At 29.3% G+C, this 12,716-nt stretch overlaps 2 protein-coding genes across 2 annotated transcripts; both read right to left on the reverse strand.

The window, feature by feature from the left end:
* Positions 1–4,264: 4,264 nt before the first annotated feature.
* On the reverse strand, positions 4,265–6,110 carry LOC135957988 (uncharacterized). Its single transcript, XM_065508839.1, has one exon. It carries the CDS (start codon positions 5,553–5,555, stop codon positions 5,043–5,045), a length of 513 nt encoding a protein of 170 aa, XP_065364911.1. The 5' UTR covers positions 5,556–6,110; the 3' UTR covers positions 4,265–5,042.
* A 687-nt stretch (positions 6,111–6,797) lies between these two features.
* LOC135956888 (zinc finger protein 184-like) lies at positions 6,798–11,947 on the reverse strand. Its single transcript, XM_065507490.1, has 2 exons — positions 11,734–11,947; positions 6,798–9,061 (listed from the first exon to the last, which is right to left on the reverse strand). Exons 1-2 carry the CDS (start codon positions 11,854–11,856, stop codon positions 7,172–7,174), a joined length of 2,013 nt encoding a protein of 670 aa, XP_065363562.1. The 5' UTR covers positions 11,857–11,947; the 3' UTR covers positions 6,798–7,171.
* Between the last annotated feature and the right edge of the window lie 769 nt (positions 11,948–12,716).

Below are 12,716 nucleotides of genomic sequence, written 5' to 3' on the forward strand. Positions count from 1 at the left end.
ACAGCATTTGAGCAACAAGGGGTGTGTTCGTAAATTCAGTATGATTGCAGCAAATTAAAATTTTAGCGTTCGAAAAAGCATATTTGCGATTATTTCTTTACGTCAAACGTTTTTTAATGCAAATTGTTGGCAGTGATGCTGCAAATTTGTGCAACCAATGCATCATTAAGTTATATGTTGCAAATTTACTGCATTTACGAACACACCCAAGTATTTTACCAATCAATACTATTTGTATTTTAGGATAAACAGAGTATAATTATTAGATTAAATTTCAAAAATTCGATTTGCTTGTACCATAATTTTTTTTTGACGGTTTTTGCTTAAATAAAAATGATTTGCGTATGGACAAATGTTCACCAAGGCCAAGGCCACGCAATGAGCGGCGAGTGTGATCGACAAGTGGCTTAATACTGAGCGGTTAGTGGTTAAAATGCCATTGTCAAAAGTGGTTTGTTTAATGTTATTACGTGGACATCGGTATTCATATTTATAAGAATTTAATGCGTTTAAGGAAAAAAAGATTTGGAGTTCATATAAATCATGTAAGGCGACATTACGGCGAATTTAACCATTTATATACAAATCTATGCAAATTTCCAGACAGATTTTAGAAATACAGCCGTATGTCTGAAATCCTTTGATTTGCTGTTGCAAAAAGTTAACACCAGATTGACAAAACAAAGAAAAACAATTTCATAATAGGGGTCGGCTTTGTACAGATGAAATTATGAGCTTCACATTCACTTTTGCCATGTTTATTCTTTACCGCTCAGAAAAAAACTAAAAGTATTTCATGTTTTAAATTTTTTCCGCTCATTGCCTGGCCTCCGCCTTAAGGTGGTTTTAAATTAGATTTGTAGGGTTTTGGAACTTTTTAAGGGTTCAAAAAACGTCCATTGTATTAAGTATTGCAGCAGAATCGACTGGTGAAATCAGGTCAAGCCCGACCATATAATACCCTACACTAAGTAAAAGAGCAAAAACATTTTTCTTTTAAAATTTCAATAATTTATATTTTTGAGTGATTTTCGGAAGTGGGCCTTATATGGGGGCTATGACCAATTATGGACCGATCACCATGAAATTAGGTCGTGTGATTTATGTCTATATGAAAGTTTACTATGTTGAATTTTGTGAGTATACCAACATTTTTAAGCGATTTATGCACGTTAAAGTGATTTTCGGAAGCGGGTCTATATGGGAGCTATGACTAATTATGGACCGATCATAACAAAATTTGGTGAAATTTTGTATATATAAAACTTATTTGGAGCGCAATTTGTGGAGATACATTTATAAATTAAACTTTTATGACCGATAAAGTCCAATTTCGGAAGGAAATTTGTATGAGGGCTAGGTGAAATAATGGACCGATTTCAGCCAGTTTCAATAGGCTTGGTCCTTGGGGTGAAAAAATAATATGTACCAAATTTGATCGAAATATCTTCAAAATTGCGACCTGTACTCTGCGCACAATGTTTACATGGACAGCCAGCCAACCAGACGGACGGACGGACATCGTTTAATCGACTCAGAAAGTGATTCTAAGTCGATCGGTATACTTTAAGGTGGGTGTTAGACTAATATTTTTGGGCGTTACAAGCATCTGCACAAACGCATAATACCCTCCCCACTATGGTGGTGTAGGGTATAATTAATAAGTTAGATTAAATTCATTCAAATTGAAACTGAAATGTACACCCTTAATTCTTTGATATGACGTATAGAATTTGGAGGAGTTTGCAAAACATTACCGTAACTCAAAAACGGTGTAGCTCATTGAATAAACCAAAAAAACGAAATTTTGCAATAAAATTACCTTTAACACTCATTTTTTTTTTTGTCAAACAAAACTATTTCTTAGCAAAATTTCAAAATATTTGTTTTTTAAAACGCTGTTTATTTGAACCACTTCGTCGTCACTTGAACCCCTGCCTAAACTATTTTTTGTCATGTGAGTTATTGCTAATTTTAAATTTTTTGGCCTCCCTATTTTTTCCACTTTTTATTTTGTGAATAATTCGGAAGCTCTGGAACGATTGGAGATATCTTAAAGAAATTTTAAATTTGGTTATAACTGTCTATTCTATATGGTTATAACTAATTATAACTCCAATAACATATGATCTATAATGACATGTTAATCTAAAAATTAAGCATGTTTCACATAAATTGAACCACTTCGTCATCACATGAACCCCTGCTTTAACTACTTATTTGTCATGTAATTATAACCGTCACCTTCGTGAGAAGGGTATATATAAATTTGTCATTCCGTTTGTAATTTCCACAATATAATTTTCCGACCCTATAAAGTATATATATTCTGGATCCTTATAGATAGCGGAGTCGATTAAGCAATGTCCGTCTGTTGAAATCAATTTTCTGAAGACCCCACATATCTTCGGGATCCAAATCTTCAATAATTCTGTCAGAAATGCTTTCGGGAAGTTTCCTATTTAAAATCAGCAAAATCCGTCCACAAATGGCTGAGATATGAGGAAAAAACCAGGACAACCTCGATTTTTTACCTATATCTGGATTACTAAGTTATTAATATAGACAATATGGTTATCTAATGATAGATGTTTCAAATACCTTTACAACGACGTATATAAGACCATAGTAAGACCTACAATGGGTCAAAATCGAAAAAATATTTTTTAACCCGAATTTTTTTTTTCACCAAAATTTTTTTTTTAATTAAAAAAAAAAATTAAAAATAGCAATTAGAAAAAAAAAATTTTCCAAAAAATTAAAAAATCATCTTTGAAAAAAATATAAATTTTGTTTACCTAAAAATATTTAAAATTTGTATTTTGAAGTATAATTAGGTGAAGGGTATATAAGATTCGGCGCAGCCGAATATAGCTCTCTTACTTGTTTTTAACATGAATCAAAATAATACCTTTTTATGAAAATATTCGATGCATTTCTATTTCAACTTTTGTATTAACTCAAAATAATACCTTTTTGTTGATATAAAGGTGGTCACGAAAATGGTCTCAAATGTGGTTTTCGAGATGAAAGAGTAATCGGAATACGTTGAAATTTTTACAGTAGATATATACATACATATGTATTGATGTTGTTAGTTGATTTCTTGCAAAAAGTAAAATTTTAAAAATTTTGAGTTAATACCAGAGATCGAAAATAATACCAGAGATCGAATATACCAAAAAACCCAAATTGTGATTTATATTTTTGTGATAAAAATAAGAGAATTTTTTTTTAAATTGTTATTAATCTTTTGATAAGTTTTATACATATATTTAAGCGTTGATTTGCATCAAATGCATTTTTCCGATTTATTTTTCATGTTCGCAAATAAAAGTCACAAGCTGACCTTTACGAAAAAAATAAATAAATCACTCATCCAGATTATTTGTGTTTGTTTCTTTTCTGTTTCTCACAACCCCAAACCTAAAATGTTCTCGAATAAAGCACTCTCTCAGTGATATATCACAAAAAATAATTTTTAAATGTCTGCGAATGAGAATTTACCATTGAAATGAAAGTGAACCCGTTATTTTCGGTCTCTGGTTGATCAAGTGCGATATGGATATCTAATGATAGATATTTCAAAGACCTTTGCAACGACGTATATAATACCATAGTAAGTTGGACCTACAATGGGTCAAAATGGGAAAAAATATTTTTTAACCCGAATTTTTTTCACCAAAAGTTTTTTTTTCGCTAAATATTAAAAAAATATATATATTTAAAATTTTTTAAAAAAAATGGAATTTAAAAAATCTGAAAAAACAATTAGAAATTTTTTTTTTCAAAAAATGAAAAAACAACTTTGGAAAAAAATTTTGTTTACCAAAAATATTTAAAATTTTTATTTTGAAGTATAATTTGGTGAAGGGTATATAAGATTCGGCACAGACGAATATAGCTCTCTTACTTGTTTTTTGATCATAATTTCAGTATTTTTGTATGAACAATTTGTATGGCAAAACAACGTTTGCCGTGTCAGTTAGTATCGTATGTATTATATATAGATCGAAAGGTATTTTTATCAATGGATTAATAACTTTTGCCATTGACAGCACATAAATACCGAAATTCCTAAAACGTAAAAAATATGTTCCAAAACCACTGTGCAACAATGTATGAACTACATTTCGTTAGATTACACGAAAAACCATTTGACTGACAAAAATCCAAAATATATTCCTAAAAATTTTTTAAATTTAGCTAAAAAAAAAGCAAAAAAAATTTAACTACAATTTAGATTGTTTATTTGACCATTTTATTAAGTTTTTCCCTTCGCCATGCCAAAAGCAACTTAAGCAATAAACTAAACAATTAAAAAAATGTAACATAGATAATAAAATTACCATTCATTTTCCTGCCTCTACAGGTTTTAAACTAGTGTTTTGATGTATTTTTCTCCCTACAAAATGAGACATGCATACATTTTTATTAATTTGTTAACCACAACCAATATAGAAAAATTTTATATTTATCACACCACACAAAATTGTTTGTGTGTATAAAACATAATTCCTTTACGATTGACTAATTCTAAATTACAAATTAAAACACTACAGTTATTTATTATAATACGAGACTACATACAAATTCGTTTTACATTGATTTGATTAAAAAAAGGAGAAACTAACAGAATGTAATTTTTAAAAATTAATAAGGTTTTAAACATAAAGAATTATGCATCCGTTTTGTCAAACAAAAATAAAACAAATCATTTGCCTAATACAGCAACAAAATACTTTGATTAAGATGTATTTTGTTGTTGCAAGAGTTAGGTTTTTGACAATTTCTTCTCGTCTCTATGTAACCCATAACATAAAAATAAAAAAACAAAAACTCAACCCAATTTTATTCTATGCATATGATGCTTAAACAAAATATACCACCACCATTATTATGTTTTTACAACGTCGTCATCATCCTATTTAAACTTGACCCACATAGGGGAAAACAATAACAACATACACATGTTATATATACTACCTCTTCTGTGCACTACATATCATACTCTCTGTTGCATTGCATGCATGTACAAAATTCTATTCGTGCCACTGCATGTTGAAACGTTGTTCGAATGTGTGACGATTGAAAATGCCAATATCAGCCAATTTATCCAAATCTGTACAGTAGGAGAGTCTTCGTATGTCTGCCATGGCTAAATCAAATTTTTTCTTCCACGTATCCCAATCTTGTGCATTCATTTGCGATAATAGTTGGGGACTGGGTATATCTAGAGCAGCAATTAAACGATCAAAAGCTTCGGCAACTGGACCAATTGACAAATTTGCCCAATAGTCCTCAGGAAAACGGCGATTCTGACAAAACGGTGCTGGATGCCTTAGTATGCACGCTGACATTAGAATCTCGAAGCGTTCAGCAGGTTCATAAAAACGTTTTGTACGTGTTTTTTCCACAAAATCAATTAAACGAAAGAAGGGTGTATACTTTTGTAAATGCATTAGAGGCTCCCTATGTGTCCACACATATTCCCCACCACCACCAGGCACAGGTGCAGCAGTTGCTGGTCGTAAACAGTTTGTTTCCTCTGTCATTTTGTTGGCTGCTACTATTCTTACAAATCCACTTTTTTATTTAATTAAAGCACTTGTTTTTTATGTTCCAAAACTAATAATTAGTTCACACAGACTTATACACTTTTATTTATTTCGTTTTATTTTATTGACAAAATGAGATGATAAATCTTCACTGCCTTGTATTTATACGGCCTTCTAATGCATCGTTTTGGTCCGTTTAATAAGAAGACGTTAGAAATTTGTAAGTTTATGAAAACAATAAATTGGAAAATTGTAATTGTAATACATCGTTGCATAAAATGGTATTAAAAGTAGCAGAAAGTTTCATTGATTTAAAACATAACGGTAGTAGATTAAGATAATATTTAAAAAAAGCGTTACATATGTATGTACTCATCTGTGAGTTTATACTATAAGTACGTGGTGGCCATCATACAACAAAAATTTAAATTTTTCTTCAATAAAAAAAATTATTAAAAATTGTTTAACAAAATTAAAGTTTTAAATATTTACATTATCTTCTTCTTCTATCTTCTAATATACATATAAAAATCTCGTGTCACAATGTTAGTGTTTGAACTCCTCCGAAACGGCTCAACCGATTTTTATGAAATTTTGTATGTATGTTTGGTAGGTATGAGAATAGGTCGTAAAGTATATTTCATACCGCTGGGTTATAGGGTGACCCTATCCAGAATTTATTTTTACAATTTTTTGACCAAAAGCTTTTTTTTGCATTTTATTTATTTGGCATTAAAAATACATATAACCCCAAATTTTCATCAACAAACCCTCACCCACCCGTTTTATAGCCGATATTTTAGTATTCAGTGATATTCTTTGAATTATTACAAATAAGTTATAATAAAAATGAACTTAAGCCTAATTAAAAATTTACTTTCAAATTAAATATTTATCTATTTTTATGAAATTTTGTATATATTTTTGTTAGGTACTAGAATATTATATTTCATACCGCTAGGACATTAGAAGAACTGTGTGACGTATAAATCAGCAGTCATATTTATAGACCTCATATTTATTTTATTGTTTAAGATAGATTTGTTGTAGCTTCCTTTTGGTAAACAATTAGAGTGTGACCGAAACCGAACCTAAAAATATTTGGCCTGTTCCGAGACTTTTCAAATGTGTTATTAATTTTCAAGGGAACAGTTTTTACTGGATGCTTGATCGTTGACGTGCTTCGTAAATATTAACATTAATATTATCATGATATCATAAATATAACTCACATTTACATAGATTTCGAATGCTTTTTTTTATTTTAATTCAAGTAATATTAAAAAGCCTCAATAGGCCAATAAAAATACATATTTTACAAAATAAAAATTACTGTACTTTTAAAAAATATAAATTCATAAAATAATTAATCAGCCCAATTATGAATAAAAAATTCCCCGGGAGTTTGTTCCCCTGAAGTTATTTCCCATTGAATTTACATAGGAAAATGGGAAAAGGGAGAAAACTCCAGGGAATTTTTATTCATAATTGGGCAGAATATAAAAAAGGAATAGTAAACTTTTATCTTCAGTTTTTTTTAATATTCAAGTCTTAAAGAATAAGTATGACGATTTTGTTTTATAGTTTAGTGTAAACTAAAAATTTATCAATCTCTATTGAGAATGGTAAACATTTTGATGTCTTGTTAAAATTTGACGTATTTCGAAAGTCTTATCACATTTATTACAGGCCCATTTATGTTTCGGTATGGAATCCATGTGCACATTGCGCATATGTTTTGCCAAAGTGCTTTTGCCAGAAAATGTTATGTTACATATTTTACATCGATATGCTTGGGGGTCCAAATGGGAACGTATGTGCTCTAATGCATCAGAAATTCGAGATATCTTGCGATGGCAGCATAAAATATAACATTTTTCTCCTGGATGTTTGTGGTAGAAATGAGCACGCATCAGGGAGTAATAGGAGAAAGATTCTTTACATATTTCGCAAGTTAAATCCTTTTTCCACCCTGCAATGAGGGCATCATCTTCTAATATTTTCTTTTTACGTTGGCAACATACAACAGTGTCGTACTCTATTTGTTGTCCTTTAGCTTTATTTTCGGCATGTAGTTCTTTGGCTCTTTTGCAATAGCATAAATGTAAGTGATATGCACTTCGATTGTCACTGTGAACTTGTAGCTTATGGGAGCCCAAACCTTTGCTATTCTTAAAACATTTGCCGCAATCTGAACACTCAAAAGCATTAGGGTTTTCATGAAAACGTAAATGCTCAACAATACTTGTACGTTCATAAAGGGTAATGTGACAACAGTTAATATAACAACGTTCTTCCGGATGCTCCAAAGCAAAATGCTCACTTAGCTGTTGATAACTTATTACGTGTTTATTACATTTAGGACATTCCAAATCCCCTTTCCATTTATCTATGAAGTCATCATATCCTTTTTCTAAATCTGAGTTGAATTCATTAGTTTTTACATTTTTCTTAAATTTTTTTGTGTCTCCTTCACTTTCAGTATCCGTAGAATTTTCATTCTTTATATCAACAATATCTAAAGCAGGCATATGTATTTGTTTAGTGGCATTTATGTCAGTTGATGATGAAGTAATGTCAAATTCTATATCTGATTCTTCTTTTATATATATATCATTACTATAAGAAACTTGCTTCAAACTTTGTAGATCTTTATTGACTTCCGAACTTTCTAAGGGAAATGCATTCAATATAGACTCGTATTTATTAAGATTTGAAATGTCGTTTGTTTCATACACTGCATCCACTTGAATATCCTCCTCTGGTTCATAGTCTATTTCGAAACTATCTAGATATTCCTCTTCATCAATTTTATTTTCGTGTTGTAAATCATTGTTTAACTGAGAAGTATGTATCTTATTTTTGTGCCTTTCTAAATTTGATCGATTTTTAAACATTTTATTACAATATTTGCATATCCATTTAAGTAATGGCTGTACCGTATGTTTTCTTCTCACATGTCTTCTTAAGTTTCCATATTGTGAAAATGAAGCTCCACATTGTTCACATTTAAAAGGATTTACATCTTTTTGCTTGTGAAAACCAAGAAAATGTTCAAAGAGATTCCATCTCTGATAAAATTTTTCGTTGCAACAAATAACATAAAATTGGTCAATTGGATGAAATTGTTGAAAATGGGCATCTAAATTAGCAAAACTTTCAAATATGTCCTTGCATTTATAGCATTCCAACTTCCGCCTCAATTTCGTTATGGAATCATTATAGTTTTCATCTTCACTTTCTATCGAATTTATTGGCGAAGAAATTGATTTGGTCGAGTGACTTGATTTTGATGTACTAGTATCATCAATTAAATCAAACTCAATAACATCAAAAGTCGAAATCTGTTCATCCGATTTTTCTTCATGTACGATCAATTCCATATCTTCCTGTTGTGCTTGAGCATTAAGGATCCACTGATGAAAACTGTGAAAGTCGCTAATATGTTGCCAGCATTCTAAACAAATAACCCTTAAAGTAGTATCTGTACCAGAATTCAAGAGCTAAAAATATTTTAAAGAAATTTTTTAACAATGAGAAGTTTTAATCTAAATTTGATTATGTTAAAAATATTTTGGAACTTTAAACTTCCCAGTACCAATCTCGTATCTTTTTATTCTATCGCAAATACATATATACATATAAATCAATACACATATGGGGGATTTCACGTCAAGTGAACCAACTTTTAAAATCGATGTCTTCCGATCGGGATGAAATTTGCACCGAGGTTAGACCTATTGGATAGTAATTCAGACACATTTTTCAACAAAATGGGACTTCGAACAAGAAATTTGACATTTTGGCCAAACATGTGATTTTTCTCATCCATGTAGCTTATTGCCTATTGTTCTTTGTAAAAAAATATTTCGAAAAAAATATTTGAAAAAAAAATTAAAAATTTTTAATCTTTTTTTTCCGAAATCAAAAACTTTTTTGATTTTTTTTAAATGGGTCCTTTTTTTCTCTTAAAATAAAGCTTCGATATTTTCCTTTAAGACCTATTTGGTCGCTTAGTGGGATGCGAGTTCGATATCTATCAAAATAAATGTTTTGTTACTCAAAACATGGAATTTTTGACTTTTTTTGCAAAATCAAAAAACTTTTTTTTCAAAATGGACACTTATTTAATTTTTTTTTTTATTCAAAAAAAAGCTTAGATATTTTTCTTGAAGACCTATTTGGTCTCGTAGTGGGATGCGAGTTCGAGTTCGATATCTATAAAAATAAATGTTTTGTAACTCAAAACATGCAATTTTTGCCTTTTTTTTTTTTTTGCAAAATCCAACTTTTTTTTACAAAATGGGACCTTTTTAATTTTTTTTCTGCTCAAAAGATAGCTTGGGTCTGTTCATATAAGACCTATTTGTTCGTTTAGTGGGGTGCGAGTGGGATATATAGCAAAATAAATGTTTTGTAACTCATGATATAAAATTTTTGATTTTTTTTTTGGCGAAATCAAATTTTTCTCCAAAAGGGCCAATTTTAAAAAAAAGTCAAAAAAGTTTTTGATTTCGGAAAAAAATATAAATTTTTTTTAATATTTTTTTTCGAAAGATTGGAGAAATAGCTATAAAAACTATTTGGGACACATTTTGATAAGAACAATAGGTAATAAGTTACATGGATGAGAAAAATCACGTTTGGCCAAAATGTCAAACCCCCTATATCTCAGAGAGTTCTAGACCGATGATAAATTGTGTCTGAATTACTATCCAATAGGTCTAACCTTGGTGCAAATTTCATACCGATCAGAAGACATCAATTTAAAAAGTTGGTTCACTTGACGTGAAATCTTCCATATTTGTATATATGTATGTCCCCTCAATAAAACAATAGTGTATAAGCATATACACTATTATTTTTTTTATTGCATAATAAGAATCTACATAACTGATTCTATATGTGGTCAAAATTTTATTAAGCGGACGATATATAATACATATAAATAAATAAAAAAATAAATAAGCATGAATGCCATTATAAAGGTTGTATTAAATGGACAAAAAAAAAATCTTATTCGAAAAAAGAATGCTTTAAAAACCTGAATTGAATTTTTTCCTTCTCATCAACTAAATTTATTTTTAAACTACTACATAGTTAAAAGTAAAAATCGATATTAACATTGAATAAATCTAGTTTAAAATCGCCAGGTGAACAATTTAATATAGGCGAAAAAAATTGTCTCCGCTTTCGAGTTATGGACCTCTTAAGTTGAAACACTAATTTTATATTTGTTTTCAGATCGAAACATTTTTTATATCTTCTAAAAGCTTTTCGAAATAGCTTTAAATAAAGCATCCCAAATTATTAACACATTTAGATCCAATTCCGGATTTTCGAATTTTATTCTGAATTTTTTTAAAAATCTATTTTATTTTAAAAATTACAGTAATAATGGTAGATTTTATTGTACACTAAATTATAGTCAAGGTTAATGGCTTTAATTCAAGATAATAATCTCTTCACTTTTTATTTCAAAAACATAAAAACAAATAGTAAATTCAAAGTATTTAAAAGAGTAATTAAAATAAAATTGCAGAATATAGTTTTATCAAGAAATAGCTTTTAATTTAGGGTGTTTAAAAAAATCACAATTAAAAGTGTTTGCCTGTATCAACCAGATCAGTTGCGACTAACGAAAGGTTAACATAAACATTATTACATATTATTTAAATATGTTGCTTATTTTCAATGATGGATTAGAAAGAATGAAAATTGGATCAGTATTGAAGAGGTTTCTTCGAAATTTAATGCATGATTTCAAAATGTGTTTAACTGACAATATGAGCAGATGATTGAAATATCGGGTCGGATTACATGTCTGTGTGACGATATATTGTATATATTGAACAAATCGGATAAAAAACAACAAAAATAAAACATCAAATATTCGGACATTGGAGACCCATATCTCAGAATAAAAAGTATTAGCTTTGGTAAAACTTTATATTTTAACAAAAATTTATTAATTAACCCCAGATACAGCTTTTTATAGCAAACATAAAATCATTAGTAATCTAATCTTTGTAAAAGTAAGTAAACCTTTTAAAATATTAAGATACATATACTAATAAAAATATGTTTATGTTAACATTTTATGGAAGAAAAAAACGTTTGCTAGATAACGTATATTGGCTACGAATACATTATTTTAGAACTCTGTTAAACATACCGATGGATTAAAATATTTGACTGCAATTTGATAAACTGCACTTTCCTGGCCATTGTCGTCATATAAACATTTAAATTCTTCACAAGTAAAACTACATAAACGGCACGATGTTGTTGATGCCATTTTCAGTTGAAATTGTGTAAATATTAGTTTTTGTAAACAAAAATAATTATGTTTTTACAATTGACGAAATGCGCTTTAATTCAACGTCTGTTTACTATTGACAAATGTAATTGAAAACAATTTATAAGTACAGGCCAGGGCGAATTTATACAAGGTGGAGTCAGTCAAACAGCTGATTACTTTTTTTCGCTTGTTTGGTTTTAGCTTCTGTCAAAATTAATTTTTATATTGCAATATCTACATATGCTATGCTTATTAAAAAACCATTTTTTTACATACATAAATATTTTAAGCCCCCACTATTCAATTATCCACACTATATTAAGTTGTAATACTCATATTTTTAATTGTTCATTTCTGTGTTTTGACATTTGGTTACACCATTTGTGGTTTTTGTAGATCTGACACCACCTTATATGAATTCGTCTTGATACAGGGTTGTCATTGCGTTAGAGTTTCCATGTAAGAAATCGGCAGGACAGTACTAGGATTTTATAAATTGAGTCAAGTCAAAAGTCTTCTCAAATTGTAGCATTAGACAATATTTCGTAAAATATATAAAATAATTGCTTTAAGAATTCAAAAATTTTAAATTAGCGTATTTTTCATATTGAATAAAAAATAAAAAATTTAATATAAACCGGTTTTTTTGAAGACAAAAACCAAAACCGGATTATTGGTTTTTTTAAAAGATAAAAATCAAAAGCTGTTTTTTTCAAAAACACACCTTTTCGGTTAAACCGGTTTTTTAAATTTGCCGGTTTTTTGGACACTCTAATTACACCTTTTTTAGTTAATCGATTCAACTATTCAACTTTTTTCAGCAAAAAGTCTAACGCCTTGTACTCTCTTCATATTGG

The sequence above is a fragment of the Calliphora vicina genome, chromosome 4, assembly GCF_958450345.1.
Source record: "Calliphora vicina chromosome 4, idCalVici1.1, whole genome shotgun sequence".
Lineage (NCBI taxonomy): Eukaryota > Metazoa > Arthropoda > Insecta > Diptera > Calliphoridae > Calliphora > Calliphora vicina.

Bases quoted from the DNA above. Each gene is read 5' to 3' on its own strand.
- LOC135956888 (XM_065507490.1), bottom strand. From the start codon at position 11,856: ATGGCATCAACAACATCGTGCCGTTTATGTAGTTTTACTTGTGAAGAA. The intron at 9,062-11,733 runs GTATGTTTAACA...AAATATTTTTAG, and splicing joins TCAAATATTTTAATCCATCG to CTCTTGAATTCTGGTACAGA.
- LOC135957988 (XM_065508839.1), bottom strand. From the start codon at position 5,555: ATGACAGAGGAAACAAACTGTTTACGACCAGCAACTGCTGCACCTGTG.